We start from the raw sequence: 19,989 nt of genomic DNA, 5'->3' as shown, positions 1-19,989 counted from the left end.
GATAAAACATATCCTGTCTTCTGTTCTCCAAAGGGTTATCATCTAATGGTGCACATAAATGGCACTATCAGGGTGGAGAAAAGTGTCCAGGAAAACCAATGCAGTCACAAATGCATAAAGACATCCTTGCCTTGTGTAGACTGAGTTAACTGTTCTTATTCTCAAATGTACATTAATAAAAGAAGAGGGGGAAAATCTAACCTAGTTTTATAGCATCTTCCTCATTCATCTTAATGTTATCCAGCATAAGCTTCATAAGATTCTTCAAATTACCCAAGCTGTCTGTCAGACCACCTGCCAAAAGAAAATAAATTGGACTTTGTTCAGCTGTCATTTATTAAATTTCTATTACCAATGAAAAGATTTTTGTTATTACCATAGGCAAGAAATGCTCATGAAATTAACACCAAAATGCATGGTTTTGGGTCAGAAATAGGCATCATCTTTAGCTAAAAGTATGTTCTCCAAATGTAATGCAACTGGACTGGAAAACAGTAGCATAAAGATAACAAGGAAATTACAAACACTTGGACATTAAACAGCACACCTCTAAATAAACATAGATCAAATAGGAAGTCTCGGGGAAAATTAGGTTATCTTTTTGAAAAACACAAAAATAAAAATATAATATCAAAAGCTGCAATTAACCAACTATTAAGAGAGAGGTCTATAGTATTGAATGCTTATATTAGAAATAAGGAAAGGTCTCAAATCAATAACGTAAACTTACTAGTTAAGAAACTAGAGAAAGAAGACCAAAATAACCCAATGCAAGAAGGGAGAAATTAATAAAGATCAAGGCAGAAATAAATAAAAATTCAAAACAGATGCACAGTAGGGAAAAGCAGTGAAAATGTATTTAAAAAGATCAATAAAATTGAGCAATTTCTGGAAAGACTGACAGGAAAAGAGGAAAAACAAATCACCAATATCAGAAATAAAAGAGAAGATATCACTACAAAACTGCAGATGTTAATAGGAAGAGAATAATATAAATAAATCTACACACGTGAATTTGACAACACAGGTAAAATTGCCCCATTTCTTGAAAACCACAAACTACTATAACTCACCCAACACGACATAGGTAACCTAAAGAGTCCTATAAATCTATTAAGAACAAAGTTTAAATTTTTCTAAAAAGAGAAATCTGCAGGCCCAGATAATTTAACTTGCAAATTTTACCAAACATTCAAAGAAGAAATAAACCAATTCTATAAATCACTTCTAGAAAATAGAAGTAGAGGGAACAATTCCCAACATATTTTATGAAGCTCCAATAACTAATATGAAACCCAGATGAAGAGAATGAAACAAAAGAAATTTTCAGGCCAATATCACTCATGAGAAAAAAAAGCAAAAATATTCAATAAAATGGACTCCATACAGATAATGCAGAGCTATTTCAATATTTGGAAATCAATCTATGTAATTCACTAAAACAGTCTAAAGAAGAAAAACTACATGATCTTATAAATTGATGCAGAAAAAATATTTGACACAATCTAACATCCATTCATGAGGCAGCTGATCGATGTTTCTCTCTCATCGATGTTTTTAACTCTCCCTCTCTCTTCCTCTCTGTAAAAAAATCAATAAAATATATTTAAAAAAGAAAAAGAATGATTAAAAAAAAAATGCTGGCAACTCCTTCTGGAAGAAGAGCCATGGCAGAAGGATAAGGAGACTTCACTCTAGATTGTTTTATCATTGGGACTGTGTGAATATACTACTCAGACACTGGATTTTAAAAATTAAGAACAAAGCATGAAACAGAAAATTCTAAACACGGTGCAGGCCAGTCCAGCACATAGGTGACCAGTGTGTGTGATGGTGACAAAGGAATAGCCATGAAGAGGAGAGCGTGAGCCTCCTGACATGGAAGGTAGTCGAATAACGTCTGGGTGACTCTCTAGAATCTTATAGAAGGAACTCCTGCATCGAGTAGGAGGCTGCAAAAATTATTTGTGCCAAAGATTCTAGATTCTTAAATCACAGCAGATTTCCGCTGCAGGTGACAAGTGAGACCGAGCACAATGGGACGTCGCTTGAGAATGAAAACTAATCTTACTAGGAGATGACAGGCAAGTAGGGCGAGGCCCCTGCCAGGGCTTCACACCAGGCAGCTCCTGGCCACTGGGCGGATCTGCACAGAAAGCAGACACTCCTCTGTAGTAGTGTTACTTTGAATTTGGGGGAAACTCGCCTTTGCCCAAAAGGATTGCCCCTGCATGTGTGTGTCTGGAGTCTGAGATTCATGGTAAACAAAATCTGTTTCCCAAATCTCTTTTCAAAATAAATAATACTTGGGGTGGCGATGGGGCTGGGTTTGTGGTGCACTTTCCAAGATAAGAATCTAGTGACACAATTAGTCACCAGCTCCTGCAGGAGATGAGTTTACCGGCTGGATTTCCTCTCAGACTTGCTGGGGGGAGGGGAGCCTCTGGCAGGGAAGCAGTGGGTGCTGGGTGGAGATGGAGATGCTGAGAGGGGGGAGAATTCACTCAAGACAAGCTTATCCTCTGTACACGGGGGAGAGAAAGAGTGGGGAAGTAGGTTTACAGTTGTGGGTACATGAAACACAGAGTACACACACACACACACACACACACACACACACACGAAAATACACACTTTGAGATATAAACTATATAGCTACTCAAACTATATAGCTTCAACCCTGGAAATCCTCCCTGGGGCCTCCCAACCTGGCAGCCTTCCTCCCACACGGATCCTCCTCCAGTCCTCCCACCTCCTTCTCAAGTCCTGGAGCCTGGGAAAAGCTATTAGAAAATGTAAAGCATCCAAAACCAGTTTGGCTCAGTAGATAGAGAGTTGGCCTGCAGACTCAAGGGTCCCAGGTTCGATCCCGGTCAAGGGCATGTACCTTGGTTGCAGGCACATCCCTAGTAGGGGGTGTGCAGGAGGCAGCTGATCGATGTTTCTAACTCTCTATCCCTCTCTCTTCCTCTCTGTAAAAAAAAAAGTCAATAAAAAATATTTTTTTAAAAAAAGAAAAGAAAATTAAAGCAAAACAATAGGCTGTCTAATATTCCCACGGTACTTAGCCAGGTTCCATGACGGCTTCCACTGCTGAGGCTGACAGTACCTGGCCGCCGCGGAGTCTGGAGGTTGCGAATGCTCAGAGTTTTCAGGTTTGCCACGGAGGTGATGTGCTGCTCGTCCTCGGTGGCGAGGGGACTGGAATCCACCGCGAGGGAGTGAATGTGCCTGCAGGTGCTGAGGACCGAGCGGAGGCTGCCGGCCACCCCAGCACACCTCTTCACGGACAGCCGGAGGCTGGCGGCCGAACTGAAGATCTTCCCCAGGTATTTGATGTCTTGCGTCGTCAGCTTGCTGAAATCCCGGAGGGTGACCTCCAGAGCCTTGAACTCCTGCTTCCAGTTGAAGAACAAAGACACGGCCCTGCCGGGGATGTAGGTGCGGGAGGCCTCTTCCCCGCGGGGCCTGCTCGTGCCCTCGGGGGGCTGGTCCCACGAGGCCGCGGCTCCCCCGTAGAAGTCCAGCTTCACCAGGTCCAGGGCGCTCGCACAGTTAGGCAAGCGCTCAAAGAAGTCAAACAAGTAATCGGGGATGTTCTCCGAGTGGATATACAAGCTTTTGCCGCGAAAGAAAGCTTCAAACTCTTCGCTCAGGTCCGCCTCGGACGCGCTCTCGTGGAATAGGTTGATGCCGCACTCGGTAAAGGAACTGATGTTGATGGCCTGCAGCATGTCCCGCACGGTGGTGCTTTTCTCATGCTGCATGGACTCCTGCCTCCAGAGAGGCCTCCTGGGGACGGGCAAGCTGGGCAGGCTGCCGTGGCGACACACGGCTGCCAGGTGCTTCAGGACAGTCCTGGCGGCTTCGGCGGACGACCCGCACGTGTACAGGAGCAGGTTGCTGTACTTGGACGTGATGTCTGAGATGGAAACCATTTTCTGCAAATGACCCTTCCCCCGGGCCACCTCCTCCGGTTCCCGGGAGGCCAACAGGCGGCTGAGCCGGCGTCCTGCTACGTACTCCTGGAATGCCTGGTGGAAGAACTTGTACGTGGGCTTGAACCGCTGGGCCGTGTATTTGCAGAGGAGGCCAGCGGTCAGCAGGGCATCCTCGTGCACGCCGCACACATCCTTCGGTTCGAAATCGAACCTGCGGTTGAACACGCCCTCCAGGGCCAGGTCCCCGCAGTGGTCCAGGCTCCGAGCGAGGCCGCCGGCAGCTGCCCCTTTCTGCCTGTGCTTGTTTTTTTGCACCAGCAGGTCGTAGAAGGTGCAGAACAGCGTGGTCTGCGTGTGGGAGTGGAACTCGCTCTCTCCCATCTGGATGGCACACGTGATGACCACAAAGAGGGGGGTCTTCATCAGATTCCGCATGCACCGGGACTGCTGAATCTGCAGCAGCAGGCCCTCCGCGTGCTCCCTGACCAGCACCTCCCGGATGAGAGCCTGTGCACTCTCCTCCGTCATGTCCCCCACCTCGGCCGTCAGGGCCCCGAACTGCCTGATGCGCTTCAGGCTCTCGGTGGTGGTGGTGACCATGACCATGTTCTTGAAGCGGTGGTTTTCCTTGATGAGGGCTTCGATGTCGGGGCAGTTCTGGGCCTTGAACTCGTTGTAGCCGTCCAGGAGGAAAAGAACCCTCTGCCGGAGCCTCAGCAGCATGGCCATGAACGTCTGCTTTCGGATGGTGTCAGGGATCTCCAGGAGTTGGTCACACAAGGTTTCAAAGAGTCCGCCCTGGGCCCGGCTCAGACGGAGAAAGAAGACTAACTTGAACTTGGTCAGGGCCCCGCACTTTCCCGAGGCCCAGAGCATGGCGACTCGCTGTAGCAGAGTGGTCTTCCCTTTGCCCGACTCCCCTTCGATGATGCAGGGGCTCTGGAGAGTGTCCAGCAGGCCACTCAGGGTCAGCTGGTCCAGACGGTGATGGTGTTGGTCCTTCCTCCAGAGAACGGGTTCCGTGAAGGTGCTTTTCAAATTAAAAATAATGTCAATATCCTCACCCAGGGGATAGAAGTTCAGAAAATATGGGGAGTGGTATAAGTCTTTTAAATCTTGAGCCAAATCATCCAAGTCTCCTTCTGACATCTGATAAAAAAGGCCTGTTGGAGAAGAGGTGACATTAACGAGGACCCAGTTCTGTGTCTCCCCCAGAGCCCGGAGTTCAGGAGAATGAGAATCTTCTACTGATGGTTTTCATTCCCTCCCCCAGTTCTCAGCTGGCACAAGGGCTTCCAAACATGTATTCCTGCTTTTCCCTGTCACCTTTTACCTTTCCTCCCCTCTAGACTTCTGTTCCCTCCTTTCCGCCAGCTGACTGGAAATGGGAGGAGTCTGTGTTTGGGTTGAGAAAAGTACCTGAGAACAGTGGGAAGATGGCTGATCAGGCTTTAACCCTGATTAAAATCTGGCTTGAGCTCAGTGGATAGAGTGTCGGCCTGCAGACTAAAAGGTCCCAGGTTCGATTCCGGGCAAAGGCATGTACCTTGGCTGCGGGCACATCCCCGGTAGGGGGTGTGCAAGAGGCAGCCAACTAATGATTCTCTTTCTCATCATTGATGTTTCTATGTCTCTCTCCCTCACTCTTTCTCTCTGAAATCAATAAAAAAATATATATTTTTAAAATCTAGTGACATTTAAAAATAAAAAATAGAAAATAAAAAACAATATTTCATGAAAAGCAGAATCATGCTTCTTTAGTCAGGCTTTCTTTACCCCGGCTCTTGGGTCATGGGCTGGTGGAAGCCATTACTGCATGGACTTCTCAGGTGCCTCCATTGTCCAATCTGGTTTTGAAGTGAGGCTACTCTTCATCATCTGTTCCCCGACCCTGGAGTCACCTATTGCCTTCACCGTCAAGTGATCTAATGGGAGTTTTTCCCGAGGGTGCCTGAGCTTTCCCTACCACGGACACCACCCAGTGATATGAAGAGGGAGGAGAGCGGAGGCTCTGTCATGGGGATCATGGGTCTTCATCGCGGCTTAGTCTATTTGTGGAACAGATACAAAGCAATCTGATACTTACTTTGTCCATTCAAGTCCTGAAACAGAGGATAGTCCCACTTTTCAAGGAATTTAAGAAAGAGGTTACAGGCTTCCGAACCCTTCTTCAAAATCATGTGTACGATCCCTCTGGCAGCATCCTGCTCGACCTTCTCGCAGCAAATGATGCTTACTTCTTCAAAATTCAGAACCTTCATCACAAAGAGCTCGTCCACAACTTGCTTTATAACAGTCATTCCCATCCTTTGAATGAGGGCCTGACTGTTCTCCTTAATGAAGTTCACTGAGGAGATGGGAAAATATATATGTATTTATTCACTTGTATAAAATATGAATGCAGTGTTGCCGGAGCATTAGGGTCATGATTCCTCCCCCCCCCCCCCCTTAAACCCATCTTGAGTTATGGAGGGGCAAATGCTTGAATTTCAGGCCCTGAAGAAAAGCCCGGCAAAGCTCCTTATCCCTAACCCCTTGGTGAGCAAGATGGTGTTTCTTTGGTAATAAAGTAAGATGAACAGTTTTATTTCCCCAATATAAAATGGTCCCCAGTAAAATCACAGTGGGCGTTAGAGGAAGGAGACTGGCCTAGGTAGGGTCTGCCACTTGCTACTCTCTGTGCAACCTTGCCAAGTTTCTAAACCTCTCTGAGCCTGTTTCAGTGCTGTGCTGCTAAATGTTGAACACCCTGGCTCTCTGGGGGTAAAGGCCCTACTCCGTAGCACTTACCAATCTCCACGTTATAAATACCCACCATGGTTGATTTCAAGGTAATAATGTATTTTAACTGGGTAACAAAAGTCACGAAAATTCAGCAACAAGGTCTCACAAAACAGTAAGAACCAGCTCCAGTACACCACTCTTTCCTTATCTGTACCATGGTGTTGAGAGCAGTGTTCAGCTTGTGAAGGTGTTATGAGAATTCATGTATAGTATCTTATACAAAGTGATAGCTCAATATATGTTAGCCATTGTTTTTAGGCATTATTTAGCTGTTATCCCTCAAAGGAGTAGCATTTTTTATCTGCCAAAGATTTTGGTCTTTGCTGAAGTGTATCACTGAAGAATAGTTATCTGTCTCCAGGATAAGCCCTCTTAGCTCTAGAAGTCCCTGGGGAAGCTATGCCATTTCTGTCAAATGCAGATCACGCTGTACCCAGGCAGTCCATGACAGCTCGGTGAAGTGTCTCCCTGGTTTTTTACTCTTAGACCCTACCTGCACCAGCTTTCTTCCTGGGCGAGGCTGCTCCTGGTTTTCAAATCTTCATGGATTCACCCAAGTAGCCAGGCTCCTCCCGAAGGACCTGTGGCTTCTCTGGTCTGAGATGCACCATCAGGCACTCCAACCCTGGGGATCCCACCCCAACTTGCCTTTCTCTCTGTCACAAATCTCTACTGCTAACCTCAGCTGGGATGTTACCACATCCCTGTCTATATGTCCTGTTTGCCAGTCTCATCTGTTCTCTGGCTTTTACATTCTCTGTATGGAAATGACCTCTAAGTCTGAATCTAGTCGCAATCTTCATTTTACAGCTGAAGAAATGTTGCCTCAGAAAGGCCTAGAGTCCTCCCCAAGGTTATAAGACTAGTCTTTTGGGGTTTGTGTGTTTTTTGTTTTGTTTTAAATATATATGTTTTATTGATTTCAGAGAGGAAAGGAGAGAGAGAGAGAGAGGAGAGGGAGAGAAACATCAATGATGAGAGAGAATTTTGGATCGGCTGCCTTTTGCACACCCCACACACTAGGGATTGAGCCCACAACCTGGGCACATGCCATGGCCAAGAATCAAATCCATGACCTCCTGGTCCATAGGTTGATGCTCAACCACTGATCTACACCACCGGGCAAGACTAGTCTTTTGGATGCTACCTTTCTTCAGCTGTAAAATGAAGACATTGACTTTATTAAAGAGCTTGTGAAAAAGACTGAATAAAGTCACATACATTAAAATGTTTTAAAATTTGCAAAATATACTGCTATATAACTATCAGATGTTCTTATTAATAACCATGGTATATGTTCCTGTGTACTACCATACCCTCTCTTATCAAGTAATTATGTGAAAACAATGCTGCTTATTCACTCATTCTTTCTTTCACTCATTCAGTATTGATTGTTATCAGAATATCTATTTCTAGACTAGCACAATACAGTAGAATTTTCTACAATGATAAACCTGTTCTATATTTCTGCTGTCCAATAGAGTCACCATTAGCCACATTTGGCTATTGATCACTTGAAATGTGGCTAGTGTGCTCATGCAACTGAGTTTTACATTTTATTTATTTAAATTCACATTTAAATAGACATGTGGCTAGTGGCCATTGCATTGGATAGCACAGTACTATACCCAGTAATCAAAATGGAAAGAGTTGCCCGACTGGCATAGCTTAGTAGTTGAGCATCAACCTATGAGCCAGGAGATCATGGTTTGATTCCTAGTCAGGGCACATGCCTGGGTTGTGGACACAATACCCAGTAGGGGGCATGCAGAAGGCAGCCAACTGGTGATTCATCATTGCTGTTTCTCTCTCTCTCCCTCTCCCTTCCTCTCAGAAATCCTACATGATCAGGCAGGCAGGCAGGCAGGCGAGCGGTTGAGAGCCAGCAATCCTGGATTATGAGAGGGATCCCAGATTAGAGAGGATGCAGGCTGGGCTGAGGTACACCTCCCACCTAGTGCATGAATTTTGTACACTAGGCCTCAAAAAAAAAATAAAAAAAAATATATATATATATATATATATATATATATATGAATTACATTTTGGTTGCCATGTGAAACACCATGTTTCTTCACAATGCATTTGATAGGTACAGATCTCTGCTATCAGGCTGGGAGATTATGCTAATAGGTGACAGAGGACCAGTATTTAAAAACACACCTGATTGCTCTGTGTAAGTCCTACCCTAACTGTGTTTCTGCCTTTTATCATGGGCTGCCAGGTTTATAACTGAATTCTCAAACCCACAAAATAATATTTATGGGGAATTCCACATATAACTCCTCAGGGGAAGGAATGAATTGATTTTTCACTCAGTATCATTTGGTGGCATACTATATGATCAGACAGATTTTATTCCTAGTATACTTACTTGTTCTGAATAAAAGCTTTCCAGCCTTCTATAGCTCAATAGACAATATTGTTTCCAAATGGACCGTTCAAAGATAATCCCAATATTCGCTTCCTCGTTCTTTAAACTTATCCTCATTCTGTAAAACCAACAGAACCAGAAATTATCAGGCAGCAACCATAGTCACTTTTGTACTTATTCTTCCCCCCCAAAAAAAACACACCCAATAGGGACATAATATACATAATATTCAACATCTGTTATTTTTTCATTTACTATATATTTTGAGATCTTTCTATATGTTAAGTATTAAACTGCCTCATTTTAAAAATTAACCTCATTGAGGCATATGACAGAGGTGGAAAAAAATTATGAAAAAGGAATAGGATTCTACAAATTACTTCTAAAATGCTTAAAATCTTGATCTACTTTCAGAAAATCTGAAACTGAAATTTGTAGACCATATGTTATGTTTTGTAGAAGATGATACAGAATTCCCATTATGCCAAAACCGGTTTGGCTCAGTGGTAGAGCGTTGGTCTGCGGACTGAAAGTTCCCAGGTTCGATTCCAGTCAAGGGCATGTACATTGGTTGTGGGCACATCCCCGGAAGGGGGTGTGCAAGAGGCAGCTGGTCGATGTTTCTCTCTCTTCGACGTTTCTAGCTCTCTATCTCTCTCCCTTCCTCTCTGTAAAATATCAATAAAATATATTTAAAAAAAAAAGAATTCCCATCATTCAGTGAGTCAGGCAGTGTAGGGAGGACTACAGAAAGAAAGCCATTGTTTGAGCAAGGTTTGGGAGGTGGAATGATCAGACTACATCAGAATGGATAAGAATGAAAGAGGCTTGGATGACAAGTGGACAGTAGCTTTGTTACTGAGAAGAGAAGTCAGGAGGTGGGGCAGTTTGAGGTGTCCAGTCCAGTGGCATGTTAGAAGAAAAAAAAAATTACTATCAAAGAACCCATACCCAGAGGAAAGACCAATCAAAATACTGTATTACCAAGTTAATATAAATATTTTTAAACTTAAAAGCAAACAGTTCAGTGTCATTAAAAAATTTTTTTTTACCCAAGGACATGCTTTTATTGATTTTAGAGAGAGGGGAAGGGAAAAGGAGAAAGAGAGAGAGAGGTTAGAGAGAAATATTGACCAGTTGCCTCCTGCATGCACCCTGACCAGGAATTAAACTGTAACCTGGGCATGTGTTCTGACCAGGAATCAAACCAGCAATCCTTTGGTGCACAGGATTTGATGCTCAACCACCTGAGCCACACCTGCCAGGGGCAGAGCTTCAATTTTTCAAGAAGCAAATGTTTTGGAAATTGAGTGTACAACAAAATAATGTGAGTACACACAACACTACAGAAGTGTCCACTTAAAATGGTGATGATGGTAAATTTTATGTTACCTGTATTATACCATTTAAAAAAAATGGTTTCCTTAGCCAGTTTGGCTCAGTGGTAAGAGTGTCAGTTCATTAACTGAAAGATCGCAGGTTCGATTTCGGTCAAGGGCACGTAGCTCAGTTGTAGGATGGATCCCTGGCCACGGTTGGGGCGAGTGCGGGAGGCAGACAATCAATGTGTTTCTCTCACATCAATATTTCTCTCTCTCTCTGTTTCTCCCCTTCCCTTCCACTCTCTCAAAAATCAATGGAAAAAATATCCTCAGGTGAGAATTAAGAAATTGGTAATATTTGAATTTCTTTTATGGTCATTACTATTATTTGTTATATGATTATTATTAAAAATAATGTTGTATAAATGAGGGAAATGTTTGAAATGATTTTCTTAAATGTCAAATATGCTAGGTACACCCAGCCAAGCATACAAATAATCATGCTTTTAAGGCCAACTTTTCCATCATTGGAAAAATAAATAAGATCAAAATGAAACATCAACTCATTTGCCAATGGATAGGGCAACAAAGAACTGGCCCCCAGAGCATCTTTTTGAGGGACCAGAGAATCTCAACCTTTCAGAGAAACAAAAGCTATCAAAGAAAGAAATACTGTCTTCTAGGGCATATTTTCTTTTCTTTTTAAAATTTTTTTATTGAATTTATTGGTATGATATTAATAAAATTATAAAGGTGTCAAGTGTACAATTCTATAATATATCATCTGTATATTATATTGTGTGTTTACCACCCAAAGTCAAGTCTCCTTCCATCACCATTTATCCTCTTCCAGTTATCCCAACTCTCAGTGGGTCATGAAATCAATTTAAGTGGGTTAAAATTAGTGTATTATAAAAATTAAATAGAATTAAAACTATCAGAATGCACTATGTTTTTTTCATGAAAATTTTGTTTTAAGTTTTTACATATCCTAGTGATGTAAGTGTATTTCTTTTTATTTTATTTTATTTTCTAAAGTTTTACATGTGTCTCCTTTTTCCCCAATTGACAACCCCCCTCCCCCCCCAGCCATTCCCACCCCAGGTAAGCCACCACGTAAGTATATTTCTTTTGCTTTTTAAATTTTTTAAAAAAATTTTAATTGATTTTTTACAGAGAGGAAGAGAGAGGGATAGAGTTAGAAACATCGATGAGAGAGATTCACCGACCAGCTGCCTCCTGCACACCCCCTACTGGGGATATGCCCACAATCAAGGTACATGCCCTTGATCGGAATAGAACCTGGGACCCTTCAGTCTGCAGGCCGACGCTCTATCCACTGAGCCAAAGCGGTTTCGGCTAAGTATATTTCTTATTGTGAGTTGAGGTCAATAAAAGTTTGAAGATCAGGGGGAGGGGTGGAAGGGTGGGAAAAAAAAAAAAAAAGTTTGAAGATCAGTGTTCTAGGTACCCCCAGGGAGGGATATTTAATTCTGCTTGGAAGAAACGAGTTTTGAGTTGTTCTTTTTTTTTTTTTTTTTTTTTTTTTTATATATTTTATTGATTTTTGTACAGAGAGGAAGGGAGAGAGATAGAGAGCTAGAAACATCGATGAGAGAGAGTCATCGATCAGTTGCCTCTTTCACACCCCCTACTGGAGATATGCCCGCAACCAAGGTACATGCCCTTGACCGGAATCGAACCCGGGTCCCTTCAGTCCCCAAGCCGACGCTCTATCCATTGAGCTAAACCGGTCCCGGCTTGAGTTGTTCTTGAAGGAAATCAAAGTTCGCCAGCCAGTAAAGGGGAAAGTCTATTTCTAGGCAGAGAAATCAGCACAGAGAAGGAGCCCTGGGCAAAGAACCTGAAAACCAGGATTGGACAGCACCTGAGTGTAAGCAAGGCCTATTTTGGTGTCAGGAATGAGTTCAAATATCAGCCCTGCCACTGACAAGTTGGGAGTCTTTGACTGATACACAGAAAACACTCAGTAAATAGCAACTACTAGTTTTTTTTCCACCTTCCTTTCCACTCCCCCAGAAGAGGTGGTTCTCAACCTTTCTAATGCCACGACCCTTTAAAACAGGTCCTCATGTTGTGGTGACCCCCAGACTGAAAACCGCTGCTATAGATACTAAGACCATCGGAAAACACAGATATTTACATTATGGTTCATTAACAGTAGCAAAATTACAGTTATGAAGTAACAACGAAAATAATTTTATGGTTGGGGGGTCATCAAACATGAGGAACTGTATTAAAGGGTCATGGCATTAAAAAGGTTGAGAACCACTGAACTGGGTCAAAGTTTAAGAGAGAACAGGGAAAGAGGAAGAAGATAGAGGAAGGACCTAAGAAGTTCCTTATATTCACTTGTGAAGCGAATAAACTAATCCTAGAGTTGGCCAGGCAGTCACTTTGTCTGAAAAAATAATCAATTAAAATTGCTACATGGATCATCAGGCAGAAATCTCAGCTAATTTTGAAGATGCTAATAATTCATATTCAGTTTGGATACTGATCGTATTCTTCCTACCCGCACAGAGAAAGTTTGTGACCAGACTAGATAACTAACTCAAAGATAACTTGAGAATAAAATCAACCCATAGTCTAAATCTCAGGTAGTCCACTCGCAATTACCCGCTGGCATAAAGGACAGGTTGAAACGAGTTTGCTGCCCTGAATCGTGGCTGTGGCTCTGAACACTTCCCCACCTCCTTAACAAAGCTGTTTGGTGAAGAATTGAATTGCATGGAGGAAGTCTTTTCCTACATTTCTACTTCGAAAAATAATATTTAGAACTACAGTAATTCTAAAAATGGACATTTTTGCCCTGGCCAGTATGGCTTAGTTGGCTGGAGCATCATCCTGTACACTGAAAGGTGGTGGGTTCATGCCAAAACCAGTTTGGCTCAGTGGATAGAGCATCGGCCTGGACTGAAAGGTCCCAGGTTCGATTCCGGTCAAGGGCATGTATCTTAGCTGTGGGCACATCCCCAGTAGGGGGTGTGCAAGAGGCAGCTGATAGATGATTCTTTCTCATCAAAGTTTCTAACTCTCTAACCCTTTCTATTCCTCTCTGTAAGAAAATCAATAAAATATATTTAAAAAAAAAAAAAAAAGAAAAGAAAAATATGAAAAGAAAGGTGGTGGGTTCAGTTCCCAGCCAGGGCACATGTCCAAGTTGCAAGTTCAATTCTAGTCAGGGAATGTGCGGGAGGCAACCGATCAATGATTCTTACAGTGATGTTTCTCTTTCCCTTCCTCTCTCTAAAATCAATTTAAAATTTTTTAAAAAATGGATATTTTCAAATGTTTACATGAGCTCCCTAGAGAATTGAAGTTCCTCGGGACCATATAACCCACATCTATGGGTTCATCCCAGAACTTATGGAAGAAATGGGGGGAAAGTCATATGTAATGAGAACAGAGAGGCAGCACAGAGAAGTGAAAGTATGTGTAGCTTTAACATTGCAGTAGTGAATTAAAATCCTCACTTTGCTGTTTATTCAATGGGTACCCTTTCCTTACTGAGAATTTGTGTGTGTGTGTGTGTTTTTTTTAAATATATTTTTTATTTAATTCGGAGAGGGAGAGAGGTAGAGAGAGAAATACCAATGATAAAAGAGAATCATTGATTGGCTCTCTCCTGCATTTGCCCTATTCGGGATGAGTGCGAAACCTAGGCATGTGCCCTAACTGGGGATCCAACTGTGACCTCCTGGTTCATAGGTCAATGCTCAAGCACTGAGCCACGCCGGCTGGACAAGTCTTGCTTTCTTTATCTGAAATGCCGACGTGATTAATCCCCATCTCCTAGGACTGCTGTGAAGTTGAAGCCCTACCCACGCCCTTGGGACATTACTGTATTTGGAGGTGGGCCCTTTAAATAGGTAATTAGCCTATTAGGGTGAGCCATAATACAGTCTGACTGGAGTCCTTATCAAGACAATGAGGATTGTACACAGAGACCCAGAGGTGCACACACTCAAAGGAGAGACTGTGAGAAGGCAGCCAAGGAGAGCGGCCTCAGGAGAAATCACACCTGTGGGCACTTTGATCTTGGACTTCAGAACTGTGAGAAAATAACTTTCTGTTGCACTAGCCCCGGTGGTCGTCAAACTCATTAGTAAACAGAGCCAAATATCAGCAGTACAATGATTGAAATTTCTTTTGAGGGCTGAATTTTTTAAACTTAAACATTGTTCTAATGCCACTTTTTCAAAATAGACTCGCCCAGGCTGTGGTATTTTGTGGAAGAGCCACACTCATGGGGCCAAAGAGCCGCATGTGGCTCGCGAACTGCAGTTTGCTGACCATGGCCCTTTGGCTCAGTGGATAGAGTGTCGGTCTGTGGACAGAGTGTCCTGGGTTTGATTCTGGTCAAGGGCATGTACCTTTGTTGCAGGTTCCTCTTCAACTCTGGCCTGCTCAGGGTGCCCGCAGGAGGCAACCAATCAATGTGTTTCTCTTTGTCTTTCCCTCTCTCTTCTACTTTTTTTTTTTTAATATATTTTATTGATTTTTTTTTACAGAGGAGAAGGGAGAGGGATAGAGAGCTAGAAATGTTGATGAGAGAGAAACATCGACCAGCTGCCTCTTGCACACCCACTACCGGGGATGTGCCCGCAACCAATGTACATGCCCTTGACCGGAATCGAACCTGGGACCCTTCAGTCTGCAGACCGACGCTCTACCACTGAGCCAAACCGGTTTCGGCTCTCTTCTACTCTTGAAAATCAATGGAAAAATATCCTCGATGAGGATTAAAAAATAATAATAAAATAAAATAACTTTCTGTTGGTTAATCCCCCAGTCTGTAGCATTTTGGTTTGGCAGCCTGAACAGGCTAATACAATTGGCATTATAGAAGTGGCTGAGCCTGTAAGAGGACAATGACAGGAGACAGACTGCATCCTACTTCTGTAGACCGGAATTATGTCAGTTGACCTCCCTTCACACATTTTGTATCTCTCTAAAGCAGAGTGGTCAGGACTAACGGAGATAAAGTCTGTAAAGATGCTATTAACAATAGATGTCCTGTAACGGTGGGTCCCTTTACTTCTCTCTAGATCAGAGGTGGTTTTCAACCTTTTTCATCTCCTGGCCACATAAGCTAATTATAGTACTAAAATTCTGAGGCATACCAAAAAAAATATTTTATGCCCATCTGACAAAAAATAGGTACTGTATAATTCTGATTGATTAAAAAAAAAAAAAGCTGCCCTTTTGGCTCGAAGGTGACTTTTAAAAATATATATTTTTATTGATTTCAGAGAGGAAGGGAGAGGGAGGGAGAGATAGAAACATCAATGATGAGTGAGAATCATTGATCAGCTCCCTCCTGCATGCCCCCCACTGGGGATTGAGCCCACAACCTAGGCATGTGCCCTTAACCAGAATCAAACCGGGGACCCCTCACTCTGCAAGCCGACACTCTATCCACTGAGCCAACTGGCTAGGGCTCCAAGGTGACTTTTTTAAAAATCAGGTACCTATACTTGTTTATAAGGATGTCTGGTATCAAGAATTAACCAGCCCTGGCCTGTTAGCCCAGCCCGGGTAACTCAGTGGGGTAGAGTGTTGTCCCAATACACCAAGATTGAGGGTTCAATCCCCAGTCAGGGCACATATAAGAATCAATCAAGGAATGAATAAGTAAATGGGACAACAAATTGATGTTTTTCTCTCTCTCTCTTTCTCTTTCTCTCTCCTTTCCTCTCTCTTGCAAATCAATTTTTAAAAAAATCAATCAGACATAACCTTATTATGTGACATGACCAATAAAATGCATCTCTATTATATGACCTATATTTATGCTCAAGACTGGGCATTCACTCACCAGATGGCTATTGTTGTGATGTCTGTTGTCATTTTTTTTTATTTGACAATCTAGGGAAAAGAGGTCAGTCCCTCTGGCTAAGTTGTCAGGTAGTGCATGTTTTAAATTTTTTTGAGGCACAGGTTCAAAAATCACTGTTCTAGATATCAGCTTTCTCACCAGGAATTTAGGGGACTAAACGGAATGAGTAATCCTCCCCCCAACATCCTCTCCTCTTTTCAGCTCACCTTGTGTGATTCCAACAACGTTAGCAAAAGTATAAGCCAAAAAAAATATTTTCAGAGCGCTTTCCCTCACTTTGTCTCCCTTCTGTTTTGATTCTACATTTACACATCCATCCCAAAGAACCTAATGAAACCCCACCAGGCCAGACTCACAGACTAACCAGCCCTAAAAGTTTCACTGCAGGCAAATCCAGTCATGCAAAACCACAGTCTTTAGTGTTAAGGCTTTTATACCCCCAGGCACAAGCTTTAAATAACTGTAAACCCAAATTGTAATTTTTGGTTCCAACACCCATTTAAAATCCCATTATCTCTCCACACGGTACCTGGCTGACCAGTCCAGTTGCCCCGTTCTTGGTGGATCAACTGCTTTTAAAATAAAGATTCTTTTATTTGCTTTTGTTTCATAGTGTGAGGCCTGGTGTCTTGTGGATCAGAGGGCTCAGTGTTCTGTGGCTGCAGATTGTAAAGGCAAACACTGACGCGTTATCTTTTTTCTGTTCTTTCCAAAGCATAGTAAGAATGGTTTGGAAACAAGAACTACTGTGCAAAAGGGGAAGATGAGTGTAAGTAGAAGTGGCCAAAAAAGTGAAACTTGAGACTTAAAGATGCAAAAGCTAGAAATGTACATTGGTAAAGGAATTATTAGTTTGTTTCCTATGTGTTCATGATAAGTGAATCCTATTGCTGTTGGCTCATTTATTCTATAGCTTAAAAGGAAGCAAAGTGTTTTGAATATTTAATTTGCATTAATTTTTATGGGAGAGAGAGGAGAGAGAGAGAGAGAGAGAGAGAGAGAGAGAGAGAGAGGAGAATGAGCTGGTTTGGTTGATTAAAGCATATGGTTACAGCAATCAAAGCCATGCTTACCATGTGTATCTTGGGTCCCAGCAGACTTCTAGCAAATGCATACTCTCTGTCACCAGGGTCCTGGGCAAGGTTAGCACAGAGCAAACGCATCACCACCGTCTGTCCGCTCCACTAGTGATGCACAGGCCATTTCCCGAACACAAAGAGCCACAGCCTCCCACTGGCACACACACGGCCACAGCTTGTGGTCACAAATTCTAGAAAGCCAGTTTACCCTAAGCGCCGGAAAAGGAGAAATCTCCTGGCACTTCTCTTGACAATGACATTCTTGTGTATGCTTTCCCCTGTCATTGCACAAATAACCACAAGTTTTTTTTTTTATGTTACTTAACTTCTTATTCCAAAAAAGGCATACTGACATTAACCTATCTGACAGAGAGGAATATCAAAGTTTTCACCCTAAGTAAATTTCTGCATTTTAGGGTCTCTATGGGAATAACAGCAGTGTCTCTCAACTTGGAGGTGTGCTTCTGTGAAGTGGAATCAAGGGCTGTGTTATGAGCTGGATTTTTAAAACTTTAGTAGGACCTATATGTAAATGTAGTCACAGAGAAAAAAATTGTAAAGATAGTTATCAAGCTCGGCCGGTGTGGTTCGGTGGTTGAGCTTTGACCTAGGAAGCAGGAGATCATTGTTTGATTCCGGGTAGGGGCATATGCCCAGGTTTTGGGCTCAGTCCCGGTATGGGGCATGCAGGAGGACGGCAGCCTATTGATGATTCTCTCATCATTGATGTTTCCATCTTTCTCTTCCTCTCCCTTCCTCCCTGAAATCAATCATATATCCTATATAATAAAAGGCGAATATGCATGTTGACCAAAGGGTGGAACGACCAGTCATTATGACTCACACTGACCACTAGGGGGCAGGTGCTCAGTGCAGGAGCTACCCCCTGGTGGTCAGTGCTCCCCCACAGGGGGAGCACCTCTCAGCCAGAAGCTGGGCTCACAGCTGGCAAGCGCAGTGGCAGGCCCCTCTCTCACCTTCAGGGCAGCACCAAGAATGTCCAACTGCTGGCTCCCTGCAGGGAACAGGCCTAAGCCATTAATCAAACATTCCCCGAGGGCTCCTGGAATACAGGAGGGCACAGGTTGGGCTAAGGGACCCAATTTTGTGCACCGGACCTTTAGGATAGATAGATAGATAGATAGATAGATAGATAGATAGATAGAGATATGCACATATGTGTGTATGTAAAAAATATAGTTACCAAAATATTAACAATGCTTAACTCTGGGGGCAATTTTGTTTTCTTCTTTTGCTTATCTGTATATTCTAATTTCCTTTTCAAAACAACTATCACTTTTTTAAAAATAAGAGAACATTTATTTATACAATTGCAGAGGTAGAAGAAATAATTTGTAGAAGTGGGCTGAGGAAATGAGTTATGGAGGCAAAGGAAGGGCCCTAGGAGCTTGGGAGTGAGGAAGGCATTGGTAATGTTGTGGTGAAGGGTGAAAAGGAGAGGGAGGGGGAAGGATAGGGGAGGGGAGAGAAAGGAAAGGGAAAGGGAAAGGGAAAGCACAACTATCACTTTTGTAATAACAAATGATGTAATACAGGATAAAAGGGGGAAATGTGGAAATGTGTTTGTAGTGGGCCAACCAAATACATCAGGTCTTAATCCCGAGGACCTGTAAATGTCATGTCTTTGTAGATGTGGTTAAATGAAGGATCTTGAGATGGGGACACAATTCTGGATCATCTGGGTGAGCTCTAAATGCAATTACAAGTGTCCAGCTATTCTGAATTTTTATTGTACAAACTGCCTGTTAAAGTTTTTGTCTCTTCTCTTATAAATCAATTTTATTGAATGATAGTTTATATACATGAAAATATACCCATTTAAAGTGTTCAATTGGATGAGTTTTTGATAAAGGCTACCCCAAACATCATACAGAAGGCATCCATGGTCCTAAAACATCCCCTCAAACCTATGTGCAGGCAGTTTCCCTGCCCACCCGCTGTGGTCGGAGACAACCACTAATCTGCTTTTTGTCACTGTAGATTACAATGTCTCTTGTTTTGAATTTCTTATGAATGGAATCTAGAGTATATATTCTATGTGTCTGTTCCTATCATAACTTAACATACGGTTTTTTATAATCATCCATATTCTTGTATAGGTCATTAATTCATTTCTTTTTATTGTTGAGTGCTATCCCAATCATATGTATCACATATATAACTATGTATATTGGGCTCAGATTACACTGTCTGTGGGAATATGGGCAGTTAGCATTTACCAACACGTATCTGTCTACTTTCTTTTGTTTAAAGAGAGGAAAAGATAAAAACAAAAAAATGGGGGAATGAAAGGGGGATTAAAAAAAGAAACTGGTTGGACTAACGTTCTAGGAAACTGTCAAAGGTCTACAACCATATGAATGCGCAATGAAGAAAAGGTACCTCTAAAAACGACGGGCAATTTCATGGCATTTTCACTTGCCTTTGCCTCATTTCCACCCCTCCCCCAAAAAACAAACAAACAAACAAACAAAAATCTTAGGATCCTAAACCGGACTGACCATTAGAAACGTCCCTAGTTCTAAAATTCTTTAACCCACCCAGTTCACAAAAACGAAGGAACTGGGTAAAAGAAAAGCCGGAAAATATGAGCCTTAAAGAAAAC

At 42.6% G+C, this 19,989-nt stretch overlaps 1 protein-coding gene across 1 annotated transcript in view; it reads right to left on the bottom strand.

Annotated features, from left to right (window-relative positions):
* The window catches only part of NLRC4 (NLR family CARD domain containing 4), a 32,649-nt gene extending 12,830 nt beyond the window's left edge, over window positions 1–19,819 (bottom strand). Inside the window, exons 1-5 of the mRNA XM_084900660.1 lie at window positions 17,358–19,819; window positions 9,100–9,217; window positions 6,028–6,288; window positions 3,110–5,104; window positions 202–294 (exon numbers count right to left, since the gene is read on the bottom strand). Of these exons, the coding sequence (XP_084756786.1) occupies window positions 202–294; window positions 3,110–5,104; window positions 6,028–6,288; window position 9,100 (2,350 nt within the window). The 5' untranslated portion in view covers window positions 9,101–9,217; window positions 17,358–19,819. The remainder of the gene's footprint in view (window positions 1–201; window positions 295–3,109; window positions 5,105–6,027; window positions 6,289–9,099; window positions 9,218–17,357) is intronic.
* Between the last annotated feature and the right edge of the window lie 170 nt (window positions 19,820–19,989).

This window comes from Pipistrellus hanaki (genome assembly GCF_964339955.1).
Source record: "Pipistrellus hanaki genome assembly, chromosome: 12".
Lineage (NCBI taxonomy): Eukaryota > Metazoa > Chordata > Mammalia > Chiroptera > Vespertilionidae > Pipistrellus > Pipistrellus hanaki.
The sequence above is the reverse complement of the archived record's forward strand: the minus strand, read 5'-3'. Positions and strand labels throughout refer to the sequence as shown.